Here is a 16,258-nt window from a genome sequence, read left to right on the forward strand (position 1 = left end):
CCAAATTCAGAGAATGATCTTGGAGCCGTGAATATTCAGTTTGATCTTCGACGTGGAAGCATGGCTGGGATATCCACATGACTTTTTGCTTTTAGGGTTATTGTAATGAACCCATTTTTTGTCCCCACTCACAATGCGATGCAGAAATCCCTTCCAGTTTTGCCTCTGAAGCAACTGTTCACAAACACACAAACACTGTTCAATGTCTCTTGGTTTCAGCTCACACAGGACCCAAGTTCCTCTTTCTGAATCATGCCCATAGCCTTGAGACGTTTTGAAATGGCTTACTGTGTCTGTTCCACTAATCATGCCAATTATTCTTGAGTTTGATGCAAGTCTTCACTCAGCAGTGTCTCCAATTCTGTATCTTTGAAAATATTCTCTCTTCCATCACTATGCCAATGTACGACATTAAAATCACCATTCTTGAAGCATTGAAACCACTCACGACACATTCTTTCACTAGAAGGGTCCTTACCATACGTACTTGAGAGCATTCGATGAGACTCAGCTTCTGTTTTCTTCTTATAGAAACAAAACAGTAACACCTCCTGCAAATGACGAGAATTAGGCTCGTAAACTGACATTTTCAATCAAGAACAACTTTATGATGCAGACACAAATTGACTAATGTTTGAATGAGGTTTCGTTGACCAAGGTCCAAGCTAACTGCCTGACATCTGCAAGCTGTATCTTTCGACCGCTACTTACCGTTGTCACCACCTATCGACAAATGGCAGAAGCATACTTGTGCACCTTTTACATTCCTACATTTTTAGTCATTATTAAACCTACTTGTGCATTACATCTATTTGATTTTGTATTTATAACCCTGTGTTTACCTGACCAGAAGCCATGTTCCTCCTGTGACCGAACTTCGCTAATTCCCACTATACCTACCTCTAACGTACCCATTTGCTTTTTTAAACTTTCTGACCTTGCCCAATTAAGGGATCTGACATTCCACATTCCAATTGGTAGAACACCGGTTTTGTTTCTCCTGATAATAAAATCCTCCTGAGTACTCCTGACCTGGAGATCCAAATGGGGGTCTATTTTACCTCCAGAATATTTTGCCCAAGAAGTGCCATCATCATTAAACCATACAGTAGAGCTGCATGCTCTCAGAAAAAATTATGGCTGTAGTTCCCCTTACTTCCAGCCATTTGCAGTACCAGCACAGCAAGGCTGGTTTGGTTGATGTTACAAGACCAGATCAGTCAATCATCCAGCCAGTTGCCCCTGCAACTACTGAAAATGCTACTGCCCCTCTTCAGGAACCACACGTTTGTCTGACCTCTCAACAGATACCCATTCATTGTGCTTGCACCTGTGGTATGGCTATGTGTATTGCTGCAGCAAGCAAGCCTCCACACCAACAGTAAGGTCCATGGTACATATGTGGAGGAGATGGGGGGGGGGGGGGGGGGGGGGAATCTAAGGTTACACAAACATACTAACACTACACAGAAATACCTTTCAGGCAATCCTCACTATCACATGGTATATCACTGGGCTCTGCCTTAGCACTCTTCCTTCTTCTAGTATACATTAATAATCTGCCCTCATGTATTAATAACCTCTTCTCATGTGTAAAGAAAACAGAAGCAATACTATTTGCAGAAGACACCACTCTGCTTATTGAAGTTGAAAATAATAAAGATCCTATCACTGCTACAGGTGTCATAACAGATGAAATTTCACAATGGCTCTATAGGAACAGGCTTGTCTTAAACTCTCAAAAAAACTGATAATATACACTTTCAGCCCCCAGCAAATGATTATACCAAAAGACAGAAATTCACATGAATAACCAAGAAATTCAGAATGCCACCCTGACAAAATCTGTAGGCCTTTGCCTGCAAGAAAATCTAAAATGGAACTCTCACATAACATCCTTAAACTCCCAACTGTCTAAACTAACATATGTAATCAGAATACTATCCAGCAATGCAACTCTTGAAACTGTAAAAACTGTGTATTTTTCTTGGATACATTTGATTTTAAGTTATGGTGTTATCTTTCAGGGAAATTCTTCTCCTGACACAACAACATTCAGGAAGCAAAAGAGAATAATCCAAATAATAAGATAAGCAAATGATAGTTCATGTAAACCTTTAAGAAAAGATTGAAATATTCTCCTGCTTCCCTGGGTTTATATCCCAGCAATTGTGCTCTTTGCAAAAAAGGGATTGTGATGAAGAAAGAGAGACTCTCTCTATCCAAAATAATGCTGTATATGAACACCATTTCAGATTAAGGGGCAATATATGTGTAAATTATTCCAGGACAAGTCTATCTTAAAGTGTGTTTATTGCTCTGGTGTAACAGTCTATAATAAGATGCCAGAAATTATTAAGAATACCAAATGCATAAATGCATTAAATAAGCTGCTAAAATCTTTTCATTAAGGAATTATTTTTTTAGTGTGATTGTTCTATAAGATATGTCCTACATCTGAAATATATTGTATGTATATAATTTTTTCTGGAGCAATAAATAAATAAATAAATAAATATCACACATCAAAAAAAGTTTTGCATTGCCTCAGTTTGGGGAGTTCCGAAACGTGTACAGAAAATTGGAAAAGAGATCAACATAAACATCATTTCTGCCCTTTTTGTTGCTCATGAAAACCACACATTGCATGTTGAACCACCAAACAGTGAGACCGTCAGAGGTGGTGTCCAGATTGCTGTACACTCCGGTACCTCCAGTACGCAGTACCACATCTTCTTGCATAGATGCACGTCTGTATTCATCATGGCATACTATCCACAAGTTCATCAAGGCACCGTTGGTCCAGACTGTCCCACTCCTCAACGGTGATTCAGCATGGATCCCTCAGAGTGGTTTGTGGGTCACATCATCCATAAACAGCCCCTTTCAATCTATCCCAGGCACATTTGATAGGGTTCATGTCTGGAGAACATACTGCCATTCTAGTCGAGTGATATCATTATCCTGAATAAAGTCATTCACAACATGTGCACGATGGGGGCACAAATTGTCGTCTATGAAGACGAATGCCTCGCCAATAATCTGCCAGTATGGTTGCACTATCTGTTGGAGGATGCCCTTCATGTATTGTACAGCTGTTACAGTGCCTTCCATGACCACCAGCCCCACATAATATCGCCTCAAAACAGCAGGGAACCTCCACCTCGCTGCACTCACTGGACAGTGTGTTTCAGGCGTTCAGCCTGGCCGGGTTGCCTCCAAACACATCTCTGATGATTGTCTGGTTGAAGGCATATGCAACACTCATTGATGAAGAGAACATGATATCAATCCTGAGCAGTCCGTTCGGCATGTTGTTGGACCTATCTGTACCACACTGCACGGTGTCATGGTTGGAAAGTTGGACCTTGCCATGGACATCAGATGTGAAGTTGTGCATCATGCACCCTATTGCGCACAGTTTGAGTTGTAACACGACATCCTGTGGCTACACGAAAATCATTATTCAACATGGTGGCATTGCTGCCAGGGTTCCTCTGAGCCATAATCCATAGGCAACAGTCATCCACTGCGGTAGTAGCCATTCGGCAGCTTGAGCGAGACATGTCATCTACAGTTTCTGTCTTTCTGTATCTCCTCCATGTCTGAACAACATCGCTTTGGTTCACTCCGAGACACCTAGACACTTCCCTTGCTGAGAACCCTTCCTGGCACAAAGTAACAATGCGGGCATGATTGAACTGCAGTATTGATCATCTAGGTTGGTTGGTTGGTTGGTTGTTTTGGGGAAGGAGACCAGACAGCGAGGTCATCGGTCTCATCGGATTAGGGGAGGACGGGGAAGGAAGTCGGCCATGCCCTTTCAAAGGAACCATCCCGGCATTTGCCTGGAGCGATTTAGGGAAATCACGGAAAACCTATATCAGGATGGCCAGACGCGGGATTGAACCGTTGCCCTCCTGAATGCGAGTCCAGTGTGCTAACCACTGCTGATCATCTAGGCATGGTTGAACTACAGACAACACAAGCTGTGTACTCTTGGTGGAATGACTGGAACTGATTGGCTGTCGAACCCCCTCCATCTAATCGGCCCTGCTCATGCATTGTTGTTTACATCTTTTGTTGGGTTTAGTGACATCTCTAAACAGTCAGAGGGACTGTGTCTGTGATACAGTGTCCACAGTAAACGTCTATCTTCAGGAGTTCTGGGAACTGGGCCGATGCAAAACTTTTTTTGATATGTGTATAATCGTATATTTTGACCTAGAATCTTTCTGCATATATTCGAGCTTCAGCTTGTAGCTGGGAAACTGTGTGTCATTGATTCAGCATTAGCTCTCTTGCCTTTTAGGGCCAAAGTGATAAGTATTCTGTATAAAATCACTTACATACAAAAGCAAATAAGGTAGATGAGGGATTGACATCTAGATTAGAGACTATACTCAAGTTGAACCCAAAACATTCTTTAAATGATAAATCTTATAATATGCAAATTTCTCCATTGTATTTTACTGCCTTGATTGTCCAAGTGTATAGAAGTATCAAATATAAAATAAGCCCTCAGAGGTCTCACATGAATCCTGATGTCATACTTCTCAATTGTAGACACAAAGTCAATAGAAGGTGACTTGTTCCCTCAAGTAAAGTTGTAAGCCTATAAATAATAATAATAATATTTTAATCAAATAATGATTATATGGAACTTTTTGTGATGAGAATGTTAGTTAATGTGAGTAATATGAATGGTCATTACAGTAATATACCTCTATTGTGAACCTAAATACACCATGATATGGCTGGCAGCTCAACCATGATTTCTTTTCTTTTCTTTTCTTTTCTTTTCTTTTGTTTTCTTTTCTTAATTGTTCAAAACACTTACAAAAATGAAAGTGTCTGGTATTAAACTTAGCATTTCCCTAATCGACAATACATGGACATTTATTATCATATTTCAGTATATGTGATAATTACATGCATCATCTTTCTTAAAACCCTCAATAAGTGATTTTAGTTTATTTATTTACTCATTTCACAGTGATGTAGGATTTGGCATCACAATACCATGCAAAATAAGTAACTCTAAATATGCATACATACAGAATATATAAGTATGCTTTATGGAGGATAAAACAGCTAGTTAACTGTGGCCGGCTACTGTGGCCAAGCAGTTCTAGGCACTTCAGTTCAGAACCGCACTGCTGCTGTGGTCGCAGGCTCGAATCCTGCCTCAGGCATGGCTGTGTGTGATGTCCTTAGGTTAGTTAGGTTTAAGTAGTTCTAAGTCTAGGGGTTTATGACCTCAGATGTTAAGTCCCATAGTGCTTAAACCCATTTGAACCATTTTGTGAAGGACCATCCCATCATTTGCCTGAAATGATTAGAAAAACCTAAATCAGGATGATGGTCCTTGTGATACAGTGTTCTTTGCTTTACACAGTTTGCATCAGGTAACTTATAACACATTGTTTTGCACAGCATTACTGCACACACTTGGGACACCTGTAGTAACCAAGTAATACATGAAACCAAGCCAATCCAAGTAACACAAATATGGCTTTATTCATAAATCTCTGAACATGAATGGAAATAAGCCTCTCGTAACTCCACACGTCACAAGACAAAAGAATCATACATACAGTGCAACATACGTGATACACAGAGCAATTGATGTGCGCATTACGAACTAAAACAGACTGAAGGAACATAGTGAATGTGAGCCAATGCTGCTCCACCTGTATTTAGGCATGAGTAACCAGTAGATGTCCGGCACTGTAGCTGGCTTGGCATGCTGAGGGGGGTGGAGGGTTCGATTCCCGGCTGCTTTGGAGATTTTCTCCACTCAGGGACTGGATGTTTGTGTCATCTTCATCATCATCATTTCATACTCATCGACATGCAAGTTGCCGAAGTGGCATTGTCTCAAAAGACCTGCACCAGGCGATCAGGTCTACCCTCTGGGAGGCCCTCGCCGCACAAAATTTCATTTGACTGGTAGATGGTACAGGGGAGATTGTGCCATGTGCACAGTTCCTACAAGCAGCATCTAGCTGTTGGCCTCCACTGATGCAGTTGGCATTTAATTAAGTATACATATGCAGCAACACTATATTATGTGCACTCACACTCACATGCACTAGTCACATGATACAACACACCCCTCCTTCATGAGAAGAGGTTGCCCAGGCTAAAGAAGAGATGCTGGTACCCAAACAAGAGACACAGCCATTGATGTGGAGCAGAGCTAACAGTGCCAATGGCGGGGCAGGGCAAATTGCTGAATGGCACCAGAGCATAGGGCTGGAATGTGCGAGGATGCGAGCATGCCCAAGATTGGTGGGCCTGCACAGTGCCCAATGACAGCACTGGAGAGAAGGGTGCCATCACCATCTCTGCATCATCATCATCAACAGGAAGGTCTCAGTGTGAAGGAGATGAGGCAAGACCCATTGATGACTATGGCTGAGGCGATGATGGTGAGGAGGCCAGTGGAGGTGGCCCAACCGGAACAGCAGACAGACTGGTACCCAGCACCAGGAAGCTGGAACTGCAGGGCACTGCAAGTGCAGGAAGTGGCCAATGGGGCAGGGGCACCTCCGCAGCAGGCCATGATAGGCAAGTGGCAGAGGGCTGTGGGATGGTCAGTGGTGATGAGTGCCACACCCGTGAACCACAAGCTTCCAGCAACAAGTGGAGTTGCAACTGAACAAAGTGGTGTGCCATCAGTTGTACAGAAGTCGTGAAGATGGCATCCTCAGTGACAGACAACAGTGACTGGTATCCACTTGGACTGGTGAACAAACCCTCGCACCCACACTGGTGATTCCAGAGCAAAGTGGCCAGATGAACCCAACTGCAGAGGGAGCAGTGCGGGCTGCAGAAGATGGAAGAGTGTGCGTGGCTGCTTTCCCCGTAGCCATGAAGTGATAGGTGCTCAGAAAGCAGCTAAGCTGGCTAAGAATCCACAACCAGGTTTTCATTTGGGACTTGAATATACACACTAGTTGTATACCTTGCCATTTGATTGAGGGTGGAATTTTGGAGCCATAACATGACTGATGCTGTGGCAGGAACAAAACAATTGAAAGATTTGATAAATGAACTGGGGCCCATTATCAGATACTAAGGTACAAAGAAAGCCCTCAATAGAAAAAACCCTCAAATACATATGAATTGTTACATCAGCTGACATCAAAGCCCTCCAGAGAATGTAAGGAAACTGTGAAAATGCATGCACAACCAAGAGCCAATAGGATTTCAAGAAGGGACCTGCAAAGTCTACATGAATATGTCCTCATGGCTGGTGTGAAGCGAGCCAGGGGACAGACACCCTAGGAGTTGCCTGGGCACACTGCTCACAAGCTGCATCAATCCCTGACCAAAAAACATGTCTCCTAGCTAACAGTTTAGTGCACAAAACTCCTCATGGTCCTATTGTAGAAGGCATAAAATGTCTTGCTGTAATGTGGTTGGAATGACTGCTTTGGGAGAGAGATCTTCCGTGGACAACAGCAAAACACCATCCCAAACAAGTTCTCAAAAATAAAGAGCAACACCGTAAGGAAAAGTAGTTGTGCAGGGGGTCGAAGCCTGACCCAGTTGTTTATCTGGCCAGCCCTGTTGAACAAATCAAACAACCTGGCGGAGAGCCGGGTTGGCAACAATGGCAGCTGTTATGCATGTGCTCATAATTGGGAAACCTTCAACCATGACCTGCATCTCAACATCAAGAGGGAAGCAAAGGAATTCTGTATGATCAAAGCTGGGATCAAGACCCACAGGCAGGCGGTACATATTAGATGTAGGTCAAAAATGGTTTTCATAACTGTAGCATGACAAGAACAGTACCCAGCATTGTGGGCAAAGTGCTGCTTCGTCAGGCAAGCCAGTGTGACAGTTAAACAAGGAAACTAAAGTATTATGATCAGTAATAAGGTGAAACTTGGAGCCATACAAGAAAACATGAAATTTCTGGAGAGCATAGACTGTGGCAAGAGCGGCTTTATCCACCCAAGAGTAATGCTGCTGGGCCGGAGTGAGGGATTTAGAGGTGAAAGAAACAGATTGTTCAGAGCTGTTGGCATATCGGTGTGCTAGAACTGTACTGAAGCCATACTATGAGGTGTCAGTCACCAAAACTGTGTGCTGTTTTGCTAAACAAGGAGCCGAGAGGAGTTTGGATTCAATACTTGAAAAGCACATTCACAATGTAGGCAACAGCAAAAAAGGTACATTCTTGCATAACAAGGCATGCAACAGGTGGGTTGTTGTGGCCACCTCTGTAATGATGTGGGGCACGTGCACTTGGAGTGATATGGGACCCTTGATATGTCTAGATATGACTATGACAGATGACACTTACGTAAGAATCCTGTCTGATCACCTGCATCCGTTCCTGTCATTGTGCATTCCAACAGACTTGGGCAATTCCAACAGGATAATGTGACACCCAACATGTCCAGAATTGCTTCAGAGAGGCAGGAATTTATGGTAGTAGGCTGTCTTCACTGAATGTGGTTGAACCCCATCCTGCAAGATCCCAAATAAACAGTGGAAGATTGAAAAAACTGAGATTTCACAAGGTTATGCTATAAGCCAGTGGACTATAAGACAGAAAAAGAAGTGCACAAACTTTTCAAGTGATCGCCGTGGAAGAGCCAATAACAGTCATCATCCAAATAATTAATACAACCCAGGACAGGCATAGTCAGTTGCTCTAAAAATCATTGGAAAATAGCAGTGGCATTAGCCACACCAAAAACAAGGCACAAATGTTCATAGAGCCCAAAAAGTATTCAGACCCAGAACCTGCCAAGATTTGTTGTGCACAGGAAGCTGCAGATATGCTTCAGACAAAGAAAAGTACTGGCCTCCACATGTTTTGCCAGTAGTTCCTCCAGGTAGGAGAGGATATGTAACTACGATCAACTGAACATTGACAGTCATACTGAACTCTCCACAGAGATGAAGTTTCTCCAACAACTTCTGAAATGCAGCCAGTGGGGATGACCATTCACTAGTCATAATAGGTTGCACCATCCCTCGAGATTGAATTCTGTCCATTTCTGCTTTCACCTGATCTTTCAGGGCGAGAAGAATAGGACGCTCATGACAAAAGCAAGGCCAAGCCATGGATTTCAAAGAAATATGAGCAGCAAAATTTGTAGCACACCCTAAGGCTTCCCAAAACAAGCCAAAAACTCCTCACAGAGTTTCTCCAGTTGAGAATAAGGTACCTGATCAGATACAAGGTGAACTGTGTCAATGATAGCAAATCCAAATGCCAGAAATGCGTCCATCCCAAACAAGTTCTTAACACTGGTACTGGCATCAGCAACCACCAAATATGTAACAGAATGAACCATTGATTTGTAAGAGGTAGATGCTGTAAATTGTCCCATCAGTGCACTGTTCTGTTTGTTAAAACTGACCAGCTTCCTTGTGGTTGGTGTCAACGATAGCAAGCCTAAACTCACATAGGTTTGAGAATTCAATAACATCATTGCAGCACGTGTGTTAATCTGTAACTGGAGCATTTGGTGAAAAGTACTTAACTCAATAAACAACTTGGGAGAAGGCACAAGCTTTGGAGTCACACAGTTTATGTCCATGTCCATATCCTGAGAAACCTTTGGTGAATGGCACATGGAGGCAATGTGGCCTTTCCTCTGGCAAGCATTACAAATAGTGTAGTGCTTAGGGCATGCCGATTGTTTATGCTTGACAAAACAGAAATGACAAGATGGTAACAGAGAACATTGATGCTGGTGCTGTGACTGCTTGGACCAGCCTTGGTCTGCTTGGCACTGGGCCCACATCTTTACTACATTGACTGCCTCTTCCTCGTGCAAGCTATCTGTTGTCCTAGTGGGGGGGGGGGGGGGGGGGACACTGTGACACAACTGCCACATCACCCCACATTCGATTTGGTCATCCATTGCCTGAGAAGCTTCAAAAAATTATTCCATTTGCAAAACTTCTGACAACAGGCACACTTCCTTGTCCGGAGCTAAAAAGATAATTTTGTCGGGTACTACAGAGTCTGCATCAGAGTCAGTAAGGGCTCCAGTAATGATTTGACACTTACAGCTAAGGTCATGAAGTTTGGCTGCCCAGACCCTGTATGACTGGTCTGGTTTCTTCTGGCATCAGTAGAATTCAATTCATGCCGCTATGTAATGTATTCATTTTCAATGATAGATGAACTGTAAACTGCAGTTGTGCTCAAAAGTAAGAGCTTTTGGTTCTTGCAAAGGGGCAAGCTGACACAGTAATTGATAACACTTTAGGTGGAAACCACGAGAGAAATAAGGCTTCGCATAAATTCAAGTCTGCCACACCAAAAGCCAAAAATGCTATATGAGTATTTTTTTGTAAGCTTCTCAATTCTCAGTTGAATCATCATACAGAGGAAAAGTGGATGGATATACCAGTGCAATGATACCCTGTCTGTTAATGAACAGCTGTATCACATTAGTATGAAGATGGTGATTTGATAATGGGAGTCATTTCTGAAACTAGTCACTGCAAGTAAAATAGTTTTAAGGAGGTTAAAAATTTTGAAGCTTATTAAAAACTTGAGGTGTACTAGCCTGTTAGGTATAGTAGTTTAGGGAATAATGAAAAATGAAAAAAGTGTCTGAGTTTTTATACTAAATGTTCTAAGATAGAAAAATAATAGAACACCAAACTCAAACGTTACTAGATACTCAAATTGAAGCTCCAACTGTATATTCATAGTGATCAAAAGAGATGAAATTAAAATAAGATATATGAAGCAGCTGGAACAAGTTGTGATAATAGCATAAACTACTTATTGTAAAGAACTTTTCTCTTATAATTAGATTTTAAAAAAGTGGTGTTGTGAAATGAAGATAAATGCTATGGACAAGAAGGGCACAAAGCATTAAAAGATACAAAAAATAATAAATATATGAGTGAGTAAAAAATAAATATAACCTTTGTTAAGAAATTGTTGTATATCTATGCAGCATATGAATAAATAAAAAGTAAGTATAAACTTGTTAAAAACAAGCTGTCTGTCTAGGTAGTTGGACTATGGGAAAGAAGTACTACGAAACATTATGCACGAACAAAACAAAATAAGTATATTGCTATTATAGTCTCTCGAAGTTGGCAGATATGTATGTAAGATATTAAACATACTTGATAAAGAAATCCATTATGTATAGCACTGGTTATGTTACTAGTTAAGCTTAGGTAACTTGTTATGAGAGCATTCGTCTGAGTGGGGGAACATGTGATGTTACATACCACTACAGTAGAGTGATGAGTAACGCTATGACAATGTAACAATTGATGCTCGTGAACTATAAGTGATATAATTATTCAGTATTTAGGAGAGCACAGGTGTTTTGGAATGTTGTTACAAATTATGGCATATTGTGAGTACACTGCGGGATGCTGCATGTCTTCAAGGTGGGATGGTGTTGCAGTAACTACATGAGATGCAGTATCTGTGTTGCCATCTGTGCACACTCCATGCACTGTCTTCCCAGCTAGGGGTAGTGTGACAAGTCAAGAGTAAAAGAACTCAGGAAAACAATGCTTGGAGTGTTCCATGAAGAAACAGTAGAAGATTGTACAGTTTCGATTCATGTCACTCTTATGCAACATCTGGATAAGATAAGCCATGAGAGTTTTGTGTAGAAGGATTTACTGTATGATTATAGAAGAATAAATGGAGACTGTTGCTGAAGAAACTGATACTGTTTATTTATGAGAATCAGCAGTATGTTGAAGAACTGCCAAGAAAACAAAGCTGGAATGACTTACACTGTCATAGTCAAGATATAAATATAGTTATGGAGCAGCTGAAAACTATGAGAAATCAACAGATTCAAAGCAGAGAATGTCAAGGAAACATTGCAATGTATGAACACATCATGAAGTTACACTTCCATAAGCACTTCTTCTACCAATGAAAACAGTGTTATACGATGTGAATGTGATGTGTGACACATAAAACAGAACATGTATTTGTAACAAATAGTTAAATTTTTGTTTTCATTATTTGCAGGATGTGCAGTTTGATGCTCTTCGTTACTTAACTGGAGAATGCAATTATGGGGGTCGTGTTACCGATGACTGGGATCGACGATGTCTCAACACTATTCTTGCCAAGTTTTACTGCAAAGAACTTCTTGAAGAAGATTTTTATCCATTTGACCCAACAGGTAATGGATGTTTTTCAATTTCATTGAGTCACAGATCTAATACCAAACTTTTGCAGCTCAAATGGGTGACAAAAAATTTTCTATTAAAGTGCAGGATGATCCATAACACTTTCAGGGCACATTACCTAGCCTGAAAGTTTTAAGAATAGATCCATGCAATTAGCATCTTCAAAACAGCATCCCGAACCCATAAAAAGTTCTGCAACCTGTGTTGCATAACTCTTTTAGTTCTGATAAATATGGACTATTTTATTGTTACTTTTGCTAGACATAATAACACAGTATTCACTTCAAATCTTTATTTTTATATGGTCTGTGAGCCTGAAAAAATATCAGAGAAAGGCCACATTAGGCATATAACTTGATAGCAGTGTTGTGTTGTTGTGGCCAGTTGGGTGCTGTCAGTCACCCACGTGGTCCGGATTTAATGTAGTGTGGTGCAGCCACAGAGGATAAGATACATAGGCAGTGCAACCATTATTGGCAACTGGCAGGAAGAGGGCTGACAAATCATCATGGAAGAAGACACATGGTGATTGCTGCACACACAGTCTCTGTGTTACCATGATACAAGCAAACAGTGTGTACTGTTGATGGTGGTATGCAGTAATTTTGAGCATTGCAGTGAAGTCAGGATGAACAGACTGATCATTGTAGATGCACCACCTGATATTTCATATTAGTTATTACTGTGGCCATCTCTATGATTGATTGATTGATTGATTGATTGATTGATTTTTATTGTCCAAAAACAAAACATTTACAGGGATGCAAAGCTTGTATAAGCAACGTCAATAAATGTACAAACAACAATGGCAATAGATATACAAATAATTAATCTATGTTAGAAATTATGCTCACAGAAATCTTCCATTGTATAAAAACAATTTTGAGTTAATAAAGTTCTTACAAATATTTTAAATTTTTTCAGCTCCAGTCTCTTAACTGACTCTGGTAGTTTATTAAATAGCTTTACAGATGTGTGTCTGAAGGTGTTTAGAGTTTTGGTATATGAGCAGTAGTCTTTTCTTACATCATTACAGTGTCGTGTGTTATAACTATGTACATCAGAATTCAGATCAAAACTAGACATTGTACATTAAAAAGAAACATTGAAATATGTATATACATGGCAAGGTCATAATACTAAGTTTAATAAATAATTCTCTACAGTGAGTTCTAGGTGGTACTTTATGTATCAGTATGACAGCTTTTTTCTGGGCTGTAAATAAGCATTTTGAGTAGCAATTATTACCCCACAAGATTGTCCCATACATCAAATGGGAGTGAATATAACTGTAATAGACAGAAAGCAAAATTTTCTCATCTACTGTTGCTTGTAATTTTCTGAGCATAAATATTCCTTTAGAAATTTTTGGTGTTAAATAATTCACATGTACCTGCCAGCCTAAATTATTTTGCAAAACAATGCCAAGAAACATGCCAGGAACTGTCTGTCAGGTGATTCTACTGTTATAAGAAATGTTTAATTCCTGTGTTTTATTTATGTTCATAGACAGGCTATTGGCATTGCACCAGTTAGAAAGTATATCTACCTTGTGTGAGGTAGAGTTACTTACATTATTGTTCGTAAGCACTGTAACACTTAAACTGATATCATCTGCATACAAGTAACAGTTTGTAGCATCATCTATTACATTGCTAGGTAGGTCATTCATACACTCCTGGAAATGGAAAAAAGAACACATTGACACCGGTGTGTCAGACCCACCATACTTGCTCCGGACACTGCGAGAGGGCTGTACAAGCAATGATCACACGCACGGCACAGCGGACACACCAGGAACCGCGGTGTTGGCCGTCAAATGGCGCTAGCTGCGCAGCATTTGTGCACCGCCGCCGTCAGTGTCAGCCAGTTTGCCGTGGCATACGGAGCTCCATCGCAGTCTTTAACACTGGTAGCATGCCGCGACAGCGTGGACGTGAACCGTATGTGCAGTTGACGGACTTTGAGCGAGGGCGTATAGTGGGCATGCGGGAGGCCGGGTGGACGTACCGCTGAATTGCTCAACACGTGGGGCGTGAGGTCTCCACAGTACATCGATGTTGTCGCCAGTGGTCGGCGGAAGGTGCACGTGCCCGTCGACCTGGGACCGGACCGCAGCGACGCACGGATGCACGCCAAGACCGTAGGATCCTACGCAGTGCCGTAGGGGACCGCACCGCCACTTCCCAGCAAATTAGGGACACTGTTGCTCCTGGGGTATCGGCGAGGACCATTCGCAACCATCTCCATGAAGCTGGGCTACGGTCCCGCACACCATTAGGCCGTCTTCCGCTCACGCCCCAACATCGTGCAGCCCACCTCCAGTGGTGTCGCGACAGGCGTGAATGGAGGGACGAATGGAGACATGTCGTCTTCAGCGATGAGAGTCGCTTCTGCCTTGGTGCCAATGACAGTCGTATGCGTGTTTGGCGCCGTGCAGGTGAGCGCCACAATCAGGACTGCATACGACCGAGGCACACAGGGCCAACACCCGGCATCATGGTGTGGGGAGCGATCTCCTACACTGGCCGTACACCACTGGTGATCGTCGAGGGGACACTGAATAGTGCACGGTACATCCAAACCGTCATCGAACCCATCGTTCTACCATTCCTAGACCGGCAAGGGAACTTGCTGTTCCAACAGGACAATGCACGTCCGCATGTATCCCGTGCCACCCAACGTGCTCTAGAAGGTGTAAGTCAACTACCCTGGCCAGCAAGATCTCCGGATCTGTCCCCCATTGAGCATGTTTGAGACTGGATGAAGCGTCGTCTCACGCGGTCTGCACGTCCAGCACGAACGCTGGTCCAACTGAGGCGCCAGGTGGAAATGGCATGGCAAGCCGTTCCACAGGACTACATCCAGCATCTCTACGATCGTCTCCATGGGAGAATAGCAGCCTGCATTGCTGCGAAAGGTGGATATACACTGTACTAGTGCCGACATTGTGCATGCTCTGTTGCCTGTGTCTATGTGCCTGTGGTTCTGTCAGTGTGATCATGTGATGTATCTGACCCCAGGAATGTGTCAATAAAGTTTCCCCTTCCTGGGACAATGAATTCACGGTGTTCTTATTTCAATTTCCAGGAGTGTATATAACATATAACAAGAGAGGGCCCAAGATTGACCCTTGAGGAACACCATGATTAACGGGTAAAAAAACTAGAATATTGGTTATTGAAGTAAACAGTTTGAGATCTATTAGATAAGAATGACTGAATAATTTTAACAGCAGAGACTGAGAAACCTACAGTTTTTTATTTCAGCAGCAGAGTGTTGTGGCACACAGTGTCAAATGCTTTTGATAAATCAAAAAAGTTTGTACTTACAATATATTTTTCTTCTTTTGCTTCAAGACAGTTACATATGTAGCTCATAACAGCATCGCATGTTGATAGATTTTTCCTAAACCCAAACTGGCTATTTGAAAGTAATTGATGAGAATCTAGAAAATTGATTATTTGAATACTCATTAATTTCCCAATTACCTTGGATAAAAGAGGTACAAGAGAAACTGGCCTATAATTGCTAGGCAAATTATTGTCACCTTTTTGTGGACTGGGATTACTTTAGTTACTTTTAGTTTTTTAGGGAAACAACTTTCATCAAAGCAGTAGTTTATGATGTGACAGAGAACCTCTGCTATATTATAACTACTAAGTTTCAATATTTTAGAGCTGATATTGTAAATACCCAGTGAATCACTTTTACTAAGAGAAAGAATGACAGAGTGTACATCTTCTACACAAATGTGTTCAAAATAAAACACATTTTCCCTAGCATTTTGGTTTTTATAGGCAACATCCAAATACTAGCTATGTTCATGTTTACTATCAGGTATCTTAGTCACTGCACTATCTACACTGTTTACAAAATAATTATTAAAACTATTAGCACTAATTTTGGATCTAGATACAAATTCTTTGCTACCTGATGCTAGATTCTCATTAATGATTTTCCGCATTTCTTTTGGTTTATTAATAGCTTGTGCAACCAATTTGTAATTACATTTTAATTTAGCTTTCTTAATACCCATTCTGTACTGATATTTGCTTTCTTTATATCTTACTTTGGCATGCAGATAAGATGAATT

At 41.5% G+C, this 16,258-nt stretch overlaps 1 protein-coding gene across 1 annotated transcript in view; it reads left to right on the forward strand.

Moving 5' to 3' along the window:
- The window catches only part of LOC124776746 (dynein axonemal heavy chain 7-like), an 881,127-nt gene that overhangs the window by 762,391 nt on the left and 102,478 nt on the right, over positions 1–16,258 (forward strand). The window contains 1 exon segment of the mRNA XM_047251871.1: positions 11,999–12,155. Coding sequence (XP_047107827.1) covers positions 11,999–12,155 — 157 coding nt within the window.

Source organism: Schistocerca piceifrons, chromosome 2, assembly GCF_021461385.2.
Source record: "Schistocerca piceifrons isolate TAMUIC-IGC-003096 chromosome 2, iqSchPice1.1, whole genome shotgun sequence".
NCBI classification, from domain to species: Eukaryota; Metazoa; Arthropoda; class Insecta; order Orthoptera; family Acrididae; genus Schistocerca; species Schistocerca piceifrons.